The 12,722-nt window shown below is 49.0% G+C and overlaps 1 protein-coding gene across 2 annotated transcripts in view; it reads right to left on the bottom strand.

Annotated features, from left to right (window-relative positions):
- SPPL2B (signal peptide peptidase like 2B) overlaps positions 1-12,722 on the bottom strand; it is a 33,546-nt gene that overhangs the window by 4,419 nt on the left and 16,405 nt on the right. For both annotated transcript variants that reach the window (XM_015420844.1, XM_015420845.1), the window contains exons 7-13: positions 10,718-10,814; positions 10,212-10,328; positions 7,757-7,838; positions 7,095-7,169; positions 5,447-5,509; positions 4,507-4,606; positions 1,836-1,913 (exon numbers count right to left, since the gene is read on the bottom strand). In XM_015420844.1, the coding sequence (XP_015276330.1) occupies positions 1,836-1,913; positions 4,507-4,606; positions 5,447-5,509; positions 7,095-7,169; positions 7,757-7,838; positions 10,212-10,328; positions 10,718-10,814 (612 nt within the window). The remainder of the gene's footprint in view (positions 1-1,835; positions 1,914-4,506; positions 4,607-5,446; positions 5,510-7,094; positions 7,170-7,756; positions 7,839-10,211; positions 10,329-10,717; positions 10,815-12,722) is intronic.

Here is a 12,722-nt window from a genome sequence, read left to right on the forward strand (position 1 = left end):
TTGCGGTGGGGGCGACAGTGTGATTATTATGGTGACGGGGGGGGGGGGGGGGGGGCAACCTTAAAAACATATGATGGGACAAGAGGAGGTGGTGTGAGTTTTAAGGATTTTCATGATACTTCCTAACGAAGCAGTTACAAAAATTGTAACTGCAAAGCTGGGGAAACCATCAGCAGAAGCAGTTTGAAAAAAAAATAAAAGGAAAGGCCCAGGACTCTGTTAGAACAGTCCTTTCAGGAAGTTGCTCTGACTGCAAAGAGAGCCAGTTTGGTGTAGTGGTTAGGAGCGTGGACTCTAGACTGGGAGAACCGGGTTTGATTCCCCACTCCTCCACATGCAGCTGCTGGTGTCACCTTGAGTCAGTCACAAGTTCTCTTAGAGCTGTTCTCTCAAGAGCAGTCCTCCAAAGAGCTCTCTCGGCCCCACCTACCTCACAGGGTGTCTGTTGTGGGGAGGGGAAGGGAAAGGAAACTGTAAATTGCTCTGAGACTCCTTTGGGTAGTGAAGGGCGGGGTATAAATCCAATCTCTTCTCTTCTGCAAAGAGCCACAGCCTTCTCTACAGAGGCTCCCCCACCCCTTTGAAATGGCTTGCCAGAAAAGGTACACAGGATGCCTTCTCCGGAAAGATGCTGGCAAGCCTTCTAAGACAGCCACGTACCCACAAACCTTAGCAAGTCTGTCTGCTAACTGCTAAATACTAGCTCAGACCTGTGTCTTTTCCTATAGGATTCGAGTCTGAATAGTTAATTCTTTGTGGTAGTGGGGCTGTTTTTCCTCTTTTGGGGAAGGGAGGGGTGTCATTTATAGCATGGCATAATATTTATGAAATAGTGAGCTTTCTGTTTTGTGGAGGGGGTAAAGCATATTTAAAGTAAATACATTTTTTTTTTAAATGATGCCTGCTGCTGGGATTTGTGACCAATAGCTAATGGTGGTGCAGGCCCAGGTGTTGATAGGTATGCCTTGCATGGGTCAACGTCATACCCTGAACCAGAGCGTTGATCAGGCCTGTCACCCTCGTTCTTAGCTACAAACAGACACAATACAAGTGAAGGAAAGGCAAGAACTCATGGAGGGATGGGAATCTCATCCCACATTCCCTCCCCCCTCCCCCTGGTAGCCCCTCCCCTTTCGCCCACTAACCCTTTTCTGTTTCTTCCTCTGCCATCCTTACTCACCCACCTTTTATGGTCCCCCTTCTTCAACTTTCCTTTTCCTACCTTTCTTTGCTCTTCTCACTGTCAGCTTTACGATCCCTTCCTCCTATCTTTTACTTTTTAAAGGTCTCTTCCCCCTGCTGATACTGATGCTTGGAATCCTCCCCAATGTTGCCTTCGGGTTGCCTAGCAACCCCCAAAATGGCTGCCGAGACCTCACAGCACACGTTCTCAGTGACACGTTTTTCTTAAAAGAAGGAGGTATTACTTCCATAATTTGGACGATTTTCTAACCCCAACATTTTTCCTCAGGCTTGTACTAAAATCCCCCCTACCTGTTCCATTGTTTGGATTTTATGATCTATGTCCTAGAGGCCAGTTCAGAATTAGATATAATGACATTAATAAGAGAGCACCCACGCACCTATTACCGGGCCAACCCAAGGTTGCTGTAATTCAATCTGTGTTCAAAGAGCTTTCATTTTGGCTCAGAGAAACAAGGAGCTTGCGAAGTAAGAGGCGATAAGAAAAGGGGAGGGAGAGAAACCGCTTCTCTTTGCATGATGGTTGGAAAGGAGGTAAGAACCAAAATGGTGCTGATGGGATAGGGATAGGGACGTGATAACGATCTCTGCTTTTAGAGGGCTGGCAATGTGCCAGGAGGAGCAAAACGTACCTGTGGTGCAGGCAACAAAGTACACTCTGGATGACTGGACTTGGATGTCGAACCGATGGCAGTATGCTACCAGGAGTCCTAAGGGAAGGAAAAGACCGCGGACAGAACACTGAAATTGTTAAATACACACACACACCATCCCAAGTTCTACCGGATGGTAACCCAAAGCTGTGAACTATTTAATTCTCTTTCTGCCAGAAGGCTGTCATAAGAACATAAGAGAAGCCAATGTTAGATCAGGCCAATGGCCCATCTAGTCCAACACTCTGTCACACAGTGGCCAAAATTACCAGGTGCCATCAGGAGGTCCAGCAGTGGGGCCAGGTGCTTTCTACTCTTGGTGCACCTTGCTCAGACTCGTTTCCTTTGACTGGCAGCTGCTCTCAGAGAGCTTAGGCAGAGAAGGGGTCTTTCCCAGCAGCCGCTCCTGGAGATGCCTGGACTGAACCAGGGACACTTTGCAGGCAAAGCATGCGCCTGACCCCCCAAGGGGTGGCTCTAAAAGCAGAGAAGCATCACTGCAGATTTTTGCACATACAAAGCTGACTGGTGCAGAGTCAAGTCTTTGATGCATTTCATACAGCTCCTCTGGCAGTAGCTCAGGCATTGAAAGGTCTTTTCCAGCACCTGCTACTGGGGAGCCTTTGAATGGAGACTGAACTCCGGCCCCTCCGTATATGAAGGACCTGCTCCACCAGCAAGCTATAGTACCACTGATGAAAAGCAGAAGACCACAGCTGTACAGTTTTGCCTTGACCCCAGCCACACTGTTGGTCTCGGCACCTAGCATCATTGGTGTGCGGAAGGTCCCAGGTTCAATCCCCGGCATCTCCAGCTGAAGGATCTGGCAGTAGCTAATGTGAAAGACTTCCGCCTGAGACCCTGGAGATTTGCTCTGAGTAGACAATACTAACCGTGATGGACCAAGGGTCCAGTTCAGTATAAGGCAGCTTCATGTGCGTTTATGCCAAAGGACAATTTGCCCGCTCTAACGCTGGGCGGGGCTTTGGCTCAGGGGCAGAGTATCTGATTGGATCACCTACACAGAGATAGACAGAGGTCTTTGCCAGCCCTACTACCAGAGTTCCTTTTTATTATTATTGTTTTCAAAATTACAACAAAGTAGACAAGATTCTTAACATCTTACTAAATTTAAGGGGGGGGGGGGAACCAGTTGTAAATGTCCATCTGCAAGCTAAGAAGTGTTTCCCAAATCTGTACAAAAGGTTCCCAAGCAAACAGCAAACAACAATTTAGACCAGGGCTATTTTTGGGCGGGAACGCACAGGAACGGAGTTCCGGCTGGCTCCTAAGCTGGCCACGCCCAGCAGGAACTCATTCGCATAACAGGCCACACCCAACAGCAGGAACTCATTAGGATTGGCTACATTAGGGGTGTGGGGCCTAACATGCAAAGGAGTTCCTGCTACAAAAAAGCCCTGGGTTTTGACAACAAACAAGGTAAACAGAATAAGAAGCAAAAGGTGGGTGTGGCTGGATAACCACACTTCTGGTAACATGGGGGTGCGGCCTAATGTGCTAATGAGCTGTGCTGTCAGGGGTGTGGCCCAATATGCTAATGAGTTCCTGCTGTTGGGTGTGGCCTATTATGCTAATGAGTTCCTGCTGGGCTTTTTCTACAAAAAGAGCTGGTTTAGACTATCATCCATCCTTTAGATGTAAACACACTGTTAATTTAGCCAATTTCACCAGACCTTTTAAATCTGTTTCTTGAAAAAAAAATGTTTGGCAACAAGCCAGGGTTTTTAGCTATGATCATTTTATGGCTGTTGATAAGTCAGCAACCATAGGAAATCTTAGTTTAGAAGAGACCTTTTGTAGAATTATTATTTATTTATTATTATTTTATTAGTCGCATTTATACCCCGCCCTCCCCGCAATGCAGGCTCAGGGCGGCTCACAGTCAGTACATAAAATACAGTTTAAACCACATAAAACCATATAAGACAATTCCATTATTAATACAGTTTCATTCCATTATTAATACAGAAGACCCAACAACACAATTTTGAAACTTTTAAGCACCGATATTCCTGTCAGACACACGATCTTATTTAAAACTCTTGTCCCGAAAGTAGAAACAATTGGACAGGATGACCACACGTGTAGGCAATTGACTGACGTGCCCACATTTTCAACACTGACACATTTCTGCCTAACTTGTATGGTGGCAAGTACCACAGGTACAGAATGTTTAGAACTCTGTAAACGTTCTCTTTTAGGATAATACGGCTTGCAACTGGAAGAGTGCAAGTCAAAGACAGATTTCCATTCATGTTTATCGTTTTAGAATTTCACTCCAGTTGAAAGAAAAAAATATGGATCTTATATTTTGCCTTTTCAAAAAGGTATTTTTTATCAAGAGCATTAGTCTTCCAAAATAGTTTCTTTCTGAGTGGAGATACCAGCGACTCATCCCGGGACCTTCTGCAAGCAGAGCAGTTATCCCCTGCAACGGAGTGATCGCCCCCTTTCCCTCTCAGATGGCACCAAGATGACCTTCGCAGACAGAAGGGTTAATAAGTGCAAAATCTTAGCATATCTGAGAAACAGAAGCCAAGAGCAGGTGCCAGATGCGAGAAACCAGAGATGAGGTGAGAATACCAACCGCTGTTAAGTCCCAAAGGAAGGTCAGAGGAAGAGAATGTACCTGGAACTAGAATGTCCCCGAATCCGAGAAGTGAGAACGGCCTGTCGCAGAGCGCCAGGGGTGAGAAATTGAGCCTCGGTACCTTCAACACCATGGGGAGCTTTGGAGGATAAAGATAAAAGAAGCGTTCCTTAGGGAAGTTACATGCCTTGACAGATTTTTATTTATGATTATTTCCCACTGTGGAGAATCAGTTGCCTCCAGGAAATCCACAAGCAGGGCATGAAGGTTTGGAGGGGGATCCACCCCAGAAGAAGAAGAGATTGGATTTATACCCCACCTTTCACTACCCAAAGGAGTCTCAGAGTGGCCTGCAATCTCCTTTCCCTTCCCCTCCCCACAACAGACACCCTGTGAGGTAAGGTGGGGCCGAGAGAGCTCTCTCGAGAACAGCTCTGAGAGAAATGTGACTGGCCCAAGGTTACCCAGCTGGCTGCATGTGGAGGAGTGGGGAATCAAACCCAGTTCTCCCAGATTAGAGTCGGCCACTCTTAACCACGACACCAAACTGGCTCTCAGTGGGATATGAAACAGAAAATTAAAAAAGAAGGTTCCCTGTCCGAGAGAGACCAAAGTGTCAAGAACTGACTCTTTGGCAGGAAGTTGCTGTTAAGCAAGCAAGCAGGACTGCTTTGAAGCCCCGACAAGAGACGGGTAACCTGCCCCGCCCACACCCCATCTTGCCTGGGGGCCACTCTTTGGAAACGTCCAAGCCCCCAGACCAGTGTTCCCTCTAAGCTGAGTTAGTGTGAGCTAGCTCACAGTTTTTTAGCCTCCAGCTCACACATTTTTGCCTTGGCTCAGGAAGGAGGGCTCCAGAGCAAACTAATTTACGCAGCAGCCAAATCGCCCGCTCACAACTTTAATGCCGGTAGCTCACAAAGTAGAATTTTTGCTCACAGGACTCCACAGCTTAGAGGGAACATTGCCCCAGACCCACCTTTTCATGAGTGGCCGAGTCGGTCGGGCCGGCTGCCACCTCCACCATGATGCTCTCCCCGGTCTGAAAGAAACAGAGGGGAAGGAGTCCAGTCAGTTCATTTTTAAGAAACACGTCTCCGGCCTCCTACCCTTTAGAGGATCAGGGACCGACAGCAGGATGATGAAGAGGGCAGGGGCTCCTTCCCAGAAAACTCCAGAAATTAAACCAAAAAGAGTCTTGGGGGACAGAGACAAGATGCTAGGGACTGTCAGCCTTGGAAAGGAAACGCACTCCTTCCCTGGTGTGCAATCCTCGGCAGTGCTGAAGAATCCCTCCTGGCCTGGCACGCCACCCCTCCCCAACACCTTCGTTTCCCGCCACCCCCCCAAAGTCATCTTTTCTTCTCTGGAGGACAAGGACAGACGCCCCTACTTCTCTAGTGATGGACAGTTAACAGAATGGGCACTGTCTATCTGCAATGATGGCACTGTCTGTCTGCAATGAAGCACACCCACCCCGACACACACAGAGCATTCCACCCTGCAATGTCCTTACATTAATAAAGATAACTTTGTGCATAGTGAGCGTAATTGAAACTGTCACCAAGGGATCAAGGGTAATGGGATAAAATGCGCGTCTGGGCACGCACGAGATATTTTTGGTGCCTGCCGCAATTCAGGTCAACAGACGCAGGAAAATAGGAGTTATCGTTCAAGGGCTGGGGGCGCCGCAAGGCCAGATCTCAAAGGGGAAGAATCAAAAGCGTGACATTTCCTTCCCTTTGAGTCTGACCTGCTGCCCTCCTGCCTGCGCTATACTGCCCGAAGGCGCTGGCGAAGTACGTCACGGTAACATTTGGACATTGATACAGAGAACAGAAGGGCTGCAAAGCCATCCGGCCTCGTGATGCCTTTGGGATCAGCATCCTGCCCGGTTCTCCCTTCCGACAGTGACGGATACAGAGACCTACCAATTTTCTCATGCCTGGCCGGACTGCGCAACTGGCGGCTCCCGCCCTTCTCTTCTTTGCAAGAAATAAATTAAACACCCTCTCAACCCTCACGCATGCAGACAGAAGAAAGAGAAACCTTCCCTTCATTTTGGCACAAACAACCACTCTCTGATCCAACACTTTGACTGAAACCTGGTAACACAAGCACATGGAACTGGTACACCTTGAGCCTTTTGAGCCCATTGGAATTCTGACATAAGACTGGTACACCTTGCACAGCACAACCCTTTTGAGCCCATTGGAATTCTGACATAAGGTAATGGGCGCAACTGCAAAATGGCTGCTTTAGGAGGCGGAGTCAGCTACAAAATGGCTGCTTTAGGAGGTGTAGCCACACACACAGCAAGCCCAAGTGCAGGGGAAAGAGGAGAATTTGTAAAATACAATTGGAAAGAGGAGTGACAAAAGAATAAAGGTGACACTGGGGTGGCAGCTCCAACTGAAAACATCTGCACAGCCAAACAGATGTTCAGTGGCCAATCGGAAGCCATATAGTGCAAGCGCCCCACATTTTCCCACCCACTTTCTAAAAAGACTTGGTGGGTGCCAGGAAAAGTGTTGGTGGGCACTTGTGTGTGAGGGACCCCTGATCCAGGGCATACATCCAAACCCCCAAGAAAACACTGTGCTAATCCCAGGGCAAATACCACGTACCTCAGTGAAATACGGTGTAATGAACACAAAGAAAACATCGTACACAAACAGGACTAAGAGAAGCAAAGTACAGCCCTAGAGTAAGACAGAGAGAGACAAGAAATCACTTTGCATATCTTAATAAAAGGGCAGCTGATCTCCCAAAATTAAAGGACACCCTGAAGCCATAGATCAATACCACCGCCCCCAGCCTGACTCATTCAGAGTTAGAAAGTGACCATTTTTAGACCTGCATTGTGTGATCAATTGAAAGCCTTCTGATCAACCGGGGGGGGGGGGGGGGGCACACACACCCCATAATCAGGCAGTGGACGTTTTAAAAAGAATCATGTGTTTTTAATTCAGGTACTTGTTAGTTAGAAGACTGTGGGTGGCAAATGCCAGCTTCAAAGAGCCACAAATACAGGAGGGAATACTTCTAACTACAGGCCCGACCTCCACAGGAGATACTGTTCCCTTCTCTCTCATACCAGAGGGAATGCTTCTTCCGAGAAGAAGTCTGCTGCCCATGGAAGAGGCATCCCTGCTGCTCACGGAAGAGGCATTCCAGCTCACACCCTGGAGAGAAACTCTTTTCTAATATGCTTGGTCTCCCCAGCCTGAACCCCACACTGGCCCTCAGCGTTTCACAATCCCCACCCCAACCTGCCCCTTGGCCTTACCTTGAATGTCGGCAAGCGGATAGTTTTCAGCATGTAAAGGCAGAAGGCGATCCCCAGGGCATCTTGGAGGACCCAGGCCCACCTAGAGCGAGAAGAGTCACGTGGGAGGGAAGGGCAGGGGCCGTGCAGAAGCCCCAGATCCTCACTCTGAGACTAGATCCCTGGCCCAGACTGTTTCCCCCCACCCGTCCTGCATCGCAACGACCCCAGAGTCTGACCTGTTGACCTTAATTAGGTCTTGCGCCCTGGCCCTGAGGGCATCTTAGTCCACACCTCCCCTCCGGCACCTTTGGTTTTCCTCTCCGCTCCCACCTGGGTGCTCCCCCTTCATGGGTCGGGGTCCTTTCTACCCTTGTGTCACCTGCCTGTCCACCCACCATCATCACTCCCTAAACATTTCAGGGACCCAGTGGCCTCTCCCCATCCCCCATCTTTACAGTTAATATAATTCTAACCTACTACTAAGCCCTCGCGTAGCACGTTCAGTGATCAAATGCACCGTCATCCTTTTAACACCCCTGCAAGGCAGGCCAGTCTTAGCACTCCTATTCTTTGCGGAGAACTGAGAAAGAAACCTTGCCCTTAGGCAGCCAGCGTGACGGAATGATTAGACTAGGACCGAAGAAGCCTGGGTTTGAGTCCCTACACGGCCACGGAGCTCTGCACGTGACCTTGGGTTCAGTCTCACCCTTTCTCAGCCTAACCTACCTTATAGGGTTGTTGTGAAGATACAATCGAGGAGAGGCGAGAATTATGTATGCCACCCCTGAGCTCTTTGGAGGAAGGGTAGGATAAAAATGGGGTTAGACAGAAAGACAGATTAGAATCATGAGAAAGATGACAGACAAGGTCATCAAGTGAGTTTGCGGACAAGATGAGACTCGGACCGGCAGCTATCTCCCAGATATACTAGCTCATCCTCTTCTCCACTAACCTACACTGTGTGAACCCTATGTCCCCTTACCTGGGAGAGAAGGCCCATTTAATACATTAGAGCTTACTCCTGAGTAAACGTGCATAGGATTGCACAGAAAGATTTCAAACCCTCTGGACAAGACCGCCCCCATGTTAGTCTTCTACAGACCGTGGCCTTTGTAATGAATGACAATGACTCATGGCCCGCTCTTTCCGATATCATTTGCTCAGAATGGCCAGCAATAAATCAAAATTTCAAAATAACAGTTTGAAGATGATTTGAAAGAAGCTCCTGCAGATCTGTCCCTTTAGCGGTGGTGTTGCCCTCTGGCTCCTTGCAACCGAGGAAAGCGCCCCTGCTCATTAAACTGCTCTGAGGGGATCCAACTCCTAACATAACATAGGCCTGATTAAAAAACCAAGCCAAAAACCTCCTTACCACAGCAGGCAGAACTAATGAAACCGAGGGGAAAAAAGAATGAAAGTTGGGTTGCAATAAGTTCTTTGCCCAGTACCTAACGCCAGCGTGGCATACTGTTTAAAGGGCTGGACTAGGATCAAGGAGACCCAGGTTCGAATCCTTCCTCTGCCATTGGAGGCTTGCTGGGTGACCTTGGGCCAGTCACACACATTCCACCTAACCTACCTCACAAGGCTGTTGTGAGGGGAAAATGGAGGACAGGAGAATGATGTAAGCTGCTCTGGGTCCCTATTGAGGTTCCATGGTTACACTGCCACACCTCAAAAGTCTTTTGCGTACAACAGCCGCCGCCACCACAGCAACACACAGACACACACAGACACAAACCCCCTATCACTCATAGTATCTTCCCTTGTTTCAGGAGATGGTCTTGCCCATCAAATCCAGGGCCATCAATGGAGAGAGAGGCCCAGGGCATGGGGAACACCAGAGAACCCAGCCAGCAGACAAAGCTACTTGAGCAGCTGGGGGGCGGGGCAGCCCAGGGAAAAACGTTTCACATTAACAAGCGAATAGTGAGCCTTGTTTCAGCCAATGTGTAATAAGTGGCAGGATCCGCCAGCTTTTCAGCCTACCCGTAACTTAATAAGAATTAAGCCCAATCTCGTCAGATCTCAGAAGCTAAGCAGGGTCAGTCACCAGAGGCTGCCATGACTCCCAGGTGCACACACACACACTCACATGGCACATATGAAGAATACAAAAATAATAATAACAATAAAGTGCCTTCAAGTCACAATCAACTCAGGGTGACCTTTCATGGGGTTTTCAAAGCAACAGATGGAGAAACGTGATTGGCCGCTGCCTGCCTCTGCCTAGCGATCCTGGACTTCCTGGGTGGCCTCCCATCCAAGTACTGACCTGGGCCGGGCTGCCTTCGCTTCCAAGCTTTGACCAGCTCGGGCTGGTGGGGGCTATGCAGGCTGCGAGCATTAGCTGAGCCTTCGTTTTACAAACAGGCAGCTTCCTGGCCCTCACCACCAACCTCTAGAGGGCTACAGGCAAACACTGGAGCACCGGAGTTTGAAAGCTGAGCGGAATACACACGGCGGGACTTACTGGTCCTCGTTTCGGAAGACGACCCAGACCACGCTGACGGCGACGCAGAAGAGGGCCAAGAGCAGCATCCGGACCTGCGGACGCTTGTGGAAGTACGGCAGGTTGTTATCAGGAACCCTGAAAACCAGATGGACAGCATCGAAGGGAACACAGATCACTATATGCTTTACGGGCGTGGAGAAGGTACAGGCCCCGCTGAATTGTGTGTAAGACAGAGCTGGTCCGCCAGGCCTATGAATTGGACTCCCTTCCCTCCTGCCTTTTCCTTTTTTCTTCCCTCCTCTTCCCTTTCTCTCTTCTCCCCCCACTCCTTCCTACAAGATCAAATTAGGATATTTATTCCCTCCTGGGATCAGAAGAGCCACATTGTGCTCCTTTATACACCGTCTGTGTCGTTGCTGTACTGTTTGTTTTTATGAATGTTGTTACCTGCCCTGAGCCCTGCTATGCAGGGGAGGGAGGGCTAAAAACCGAATAAATAACAAAGCAGCTGAACAGCCACATACCTGCATTTTCCCCAAGGGAACCTCCGGACAAATGGAGAAAGGCAGCTGTAGAGGCCAACCGAAGCGGCCAGGCAGAAGATCCCGATGATGCCGTAAACTGGAAGGGGGAAGTAGAAATGAGATCTCAGAAGAGAGGAAAGTCACCCCCCAGCCCCCACTACCTTAGGCAATGGAGACCAATGCTGCTTCAAAGAAAAGCCAGCGTGCGGACAGATGTACAGGAGACAGAGGAGTGAGCTTTAAATGGCCCCACAAAATATGACAAGGTTGGTGTGTGTCCCAAGTGGAGTGGTGTTTAACCTCGGTTTGTCCTATTCCGGTGGACTCATCCAAGAGCCAACCTGTCTTGTTGATAGGACCTTTGAACCATGTAATCAGAAGGCTGCTGCTGCTCTTATTCTGAATATCGCAAACCCATCAAGGCCAAGGAATATAAACACAAGCCTAAGCTCACAGGGCTGGAAACTTATGGCTCCATCCTGGAAGGGGTGGAGCTTCAGAAGAACATCAGCAGAGCTCTGTGGGGCTGACTGGTCCAGTATCCAGTTTCCAATGGTGGCCGGCAGGACGCCCTGATGGGAAGCCCACCAGCCAGGCAGGAAACCAACAGTTTTGCCCTGCTGACGCCCTGATCCTCAGCAGCTGGCGTTCAAGGGCAGAGCACTTCCATTTAACCATCATGGCCAATAGGTGCAGACAGGCCTCTTCTCCTCCATTAATATATCTAAACCTCGTTTTACAGCCATCTGAACTAGCATCCATTACTAATGCCTTGTGAAGATGAGTTTCACAAGCTAGAATTTTGTGGAGAAACACTGGATGACCCAGGCTCAGGGGCAGAATGCCTCCGTTGTAAGAAGCTGGAAGGGGAAGAGTCAACAGACGAGGCCTCTTACCAGTGGGCCCTATTTGTGGGCTTCCCAGAAGAAAAGTCCCAAAAGGACGTTTGAGGTAGGGCTGCTGCTGAAAACAGGATACTGAATTAGATGGACCAGAGTACCTAACATGGTGGTCGCCAAGTGTTTTTTAGGAAGTGGGCAGGACTTCTGCCTAAGCAGAGCTTCTGATTGGCTCTGCAGATTCTTAAAAAGCTGCTGTGACGGCAGCTGCTACCAGCACACAAGGCTCTTCACTGTGTGACTGAAGGTCAACTGTGGCAACCATTTTATAGCTGGCTCCACCTCCTGAGGCAGCTCTTTCTGTGGCAGCCATTTTGTGGTTGTGCCCCCAATGTTCCCTCTAAGCAGTGGAATCTTGTGAGCAAAAATTCTACTTTGTGAGCTACTGGCATTAAAGTTGTGAGCGAGCGATTTGGCTACTGCATAAATCAGTTTGCTCTGGAGCCATCCTTCTTGAGCTAAGGCAAAAATGTGTGAGCTGGAGGCTAAAAAACTGTGAGCTAGCTCACACTAACTCAGCTTAGAGGGAACACTGGCGCCCACCACGCTACACCAGAACTCCAGAGGTGCCTGCAGGTGCAAAAAGGCTGGGGGGCCCCTGAGATAGACCATTACTCTTACACACCCTTACAACCTTGTCTTATGGGAGTGGGGGAGATGTTAATTTATGAACAGGGGGAAAAAATCTAAAAAGAGCAGGGGAATAAAGAAAAACGATGGGTTTGAGATCTGTCCGCATAAGAGGACAGAAACTGAGCATGCAGATTTGGATGTTCACCACAAGGGGTCAGTGCTTGCCAGCAATGCTTGCCATGGTCCAACACTTTTGATGGAGACAAAGTTTCATAGTACCACTTGCAAGTTAGCCTCTGCTAAATGCTCACAAAAGGACAGGCACATAGGCCGGGCATAGGACTTGTGGCAACCCGCCCTCCCCCCAAAACCCCCTCTTATACTGTGTTACCTAGAACAGCATTAAAGGTAAAGGTAAAGGTTCCCTTGCTCGAAAGCCAGTCGAGTCTGACTCCAGGGTTGCGGTGCTCATCTCCGTTTCAAAGCCGAAGAGCCAGCGCTGTCCGAAGACGTTTCCGTGGTCATGACTAAAC

The sequence above is a fragment of the Gekko japonicus genome, unplaced genomic scaffold, assembly GCF_001447785.1.
Source record: "Gekko japonicus isolate JY-2015 unplaced genomic scaffold, Gekko_japonicus_V1.1 scaffold2173, whole genome shotgun sequence".
Taxonomy (NCBI): domain Eukaryota; kingdom Metazoa; phylum Chordata; class Lepidosauria; order Squamata; family Gekkonidae; genus Gekko; species Gekko japonicus.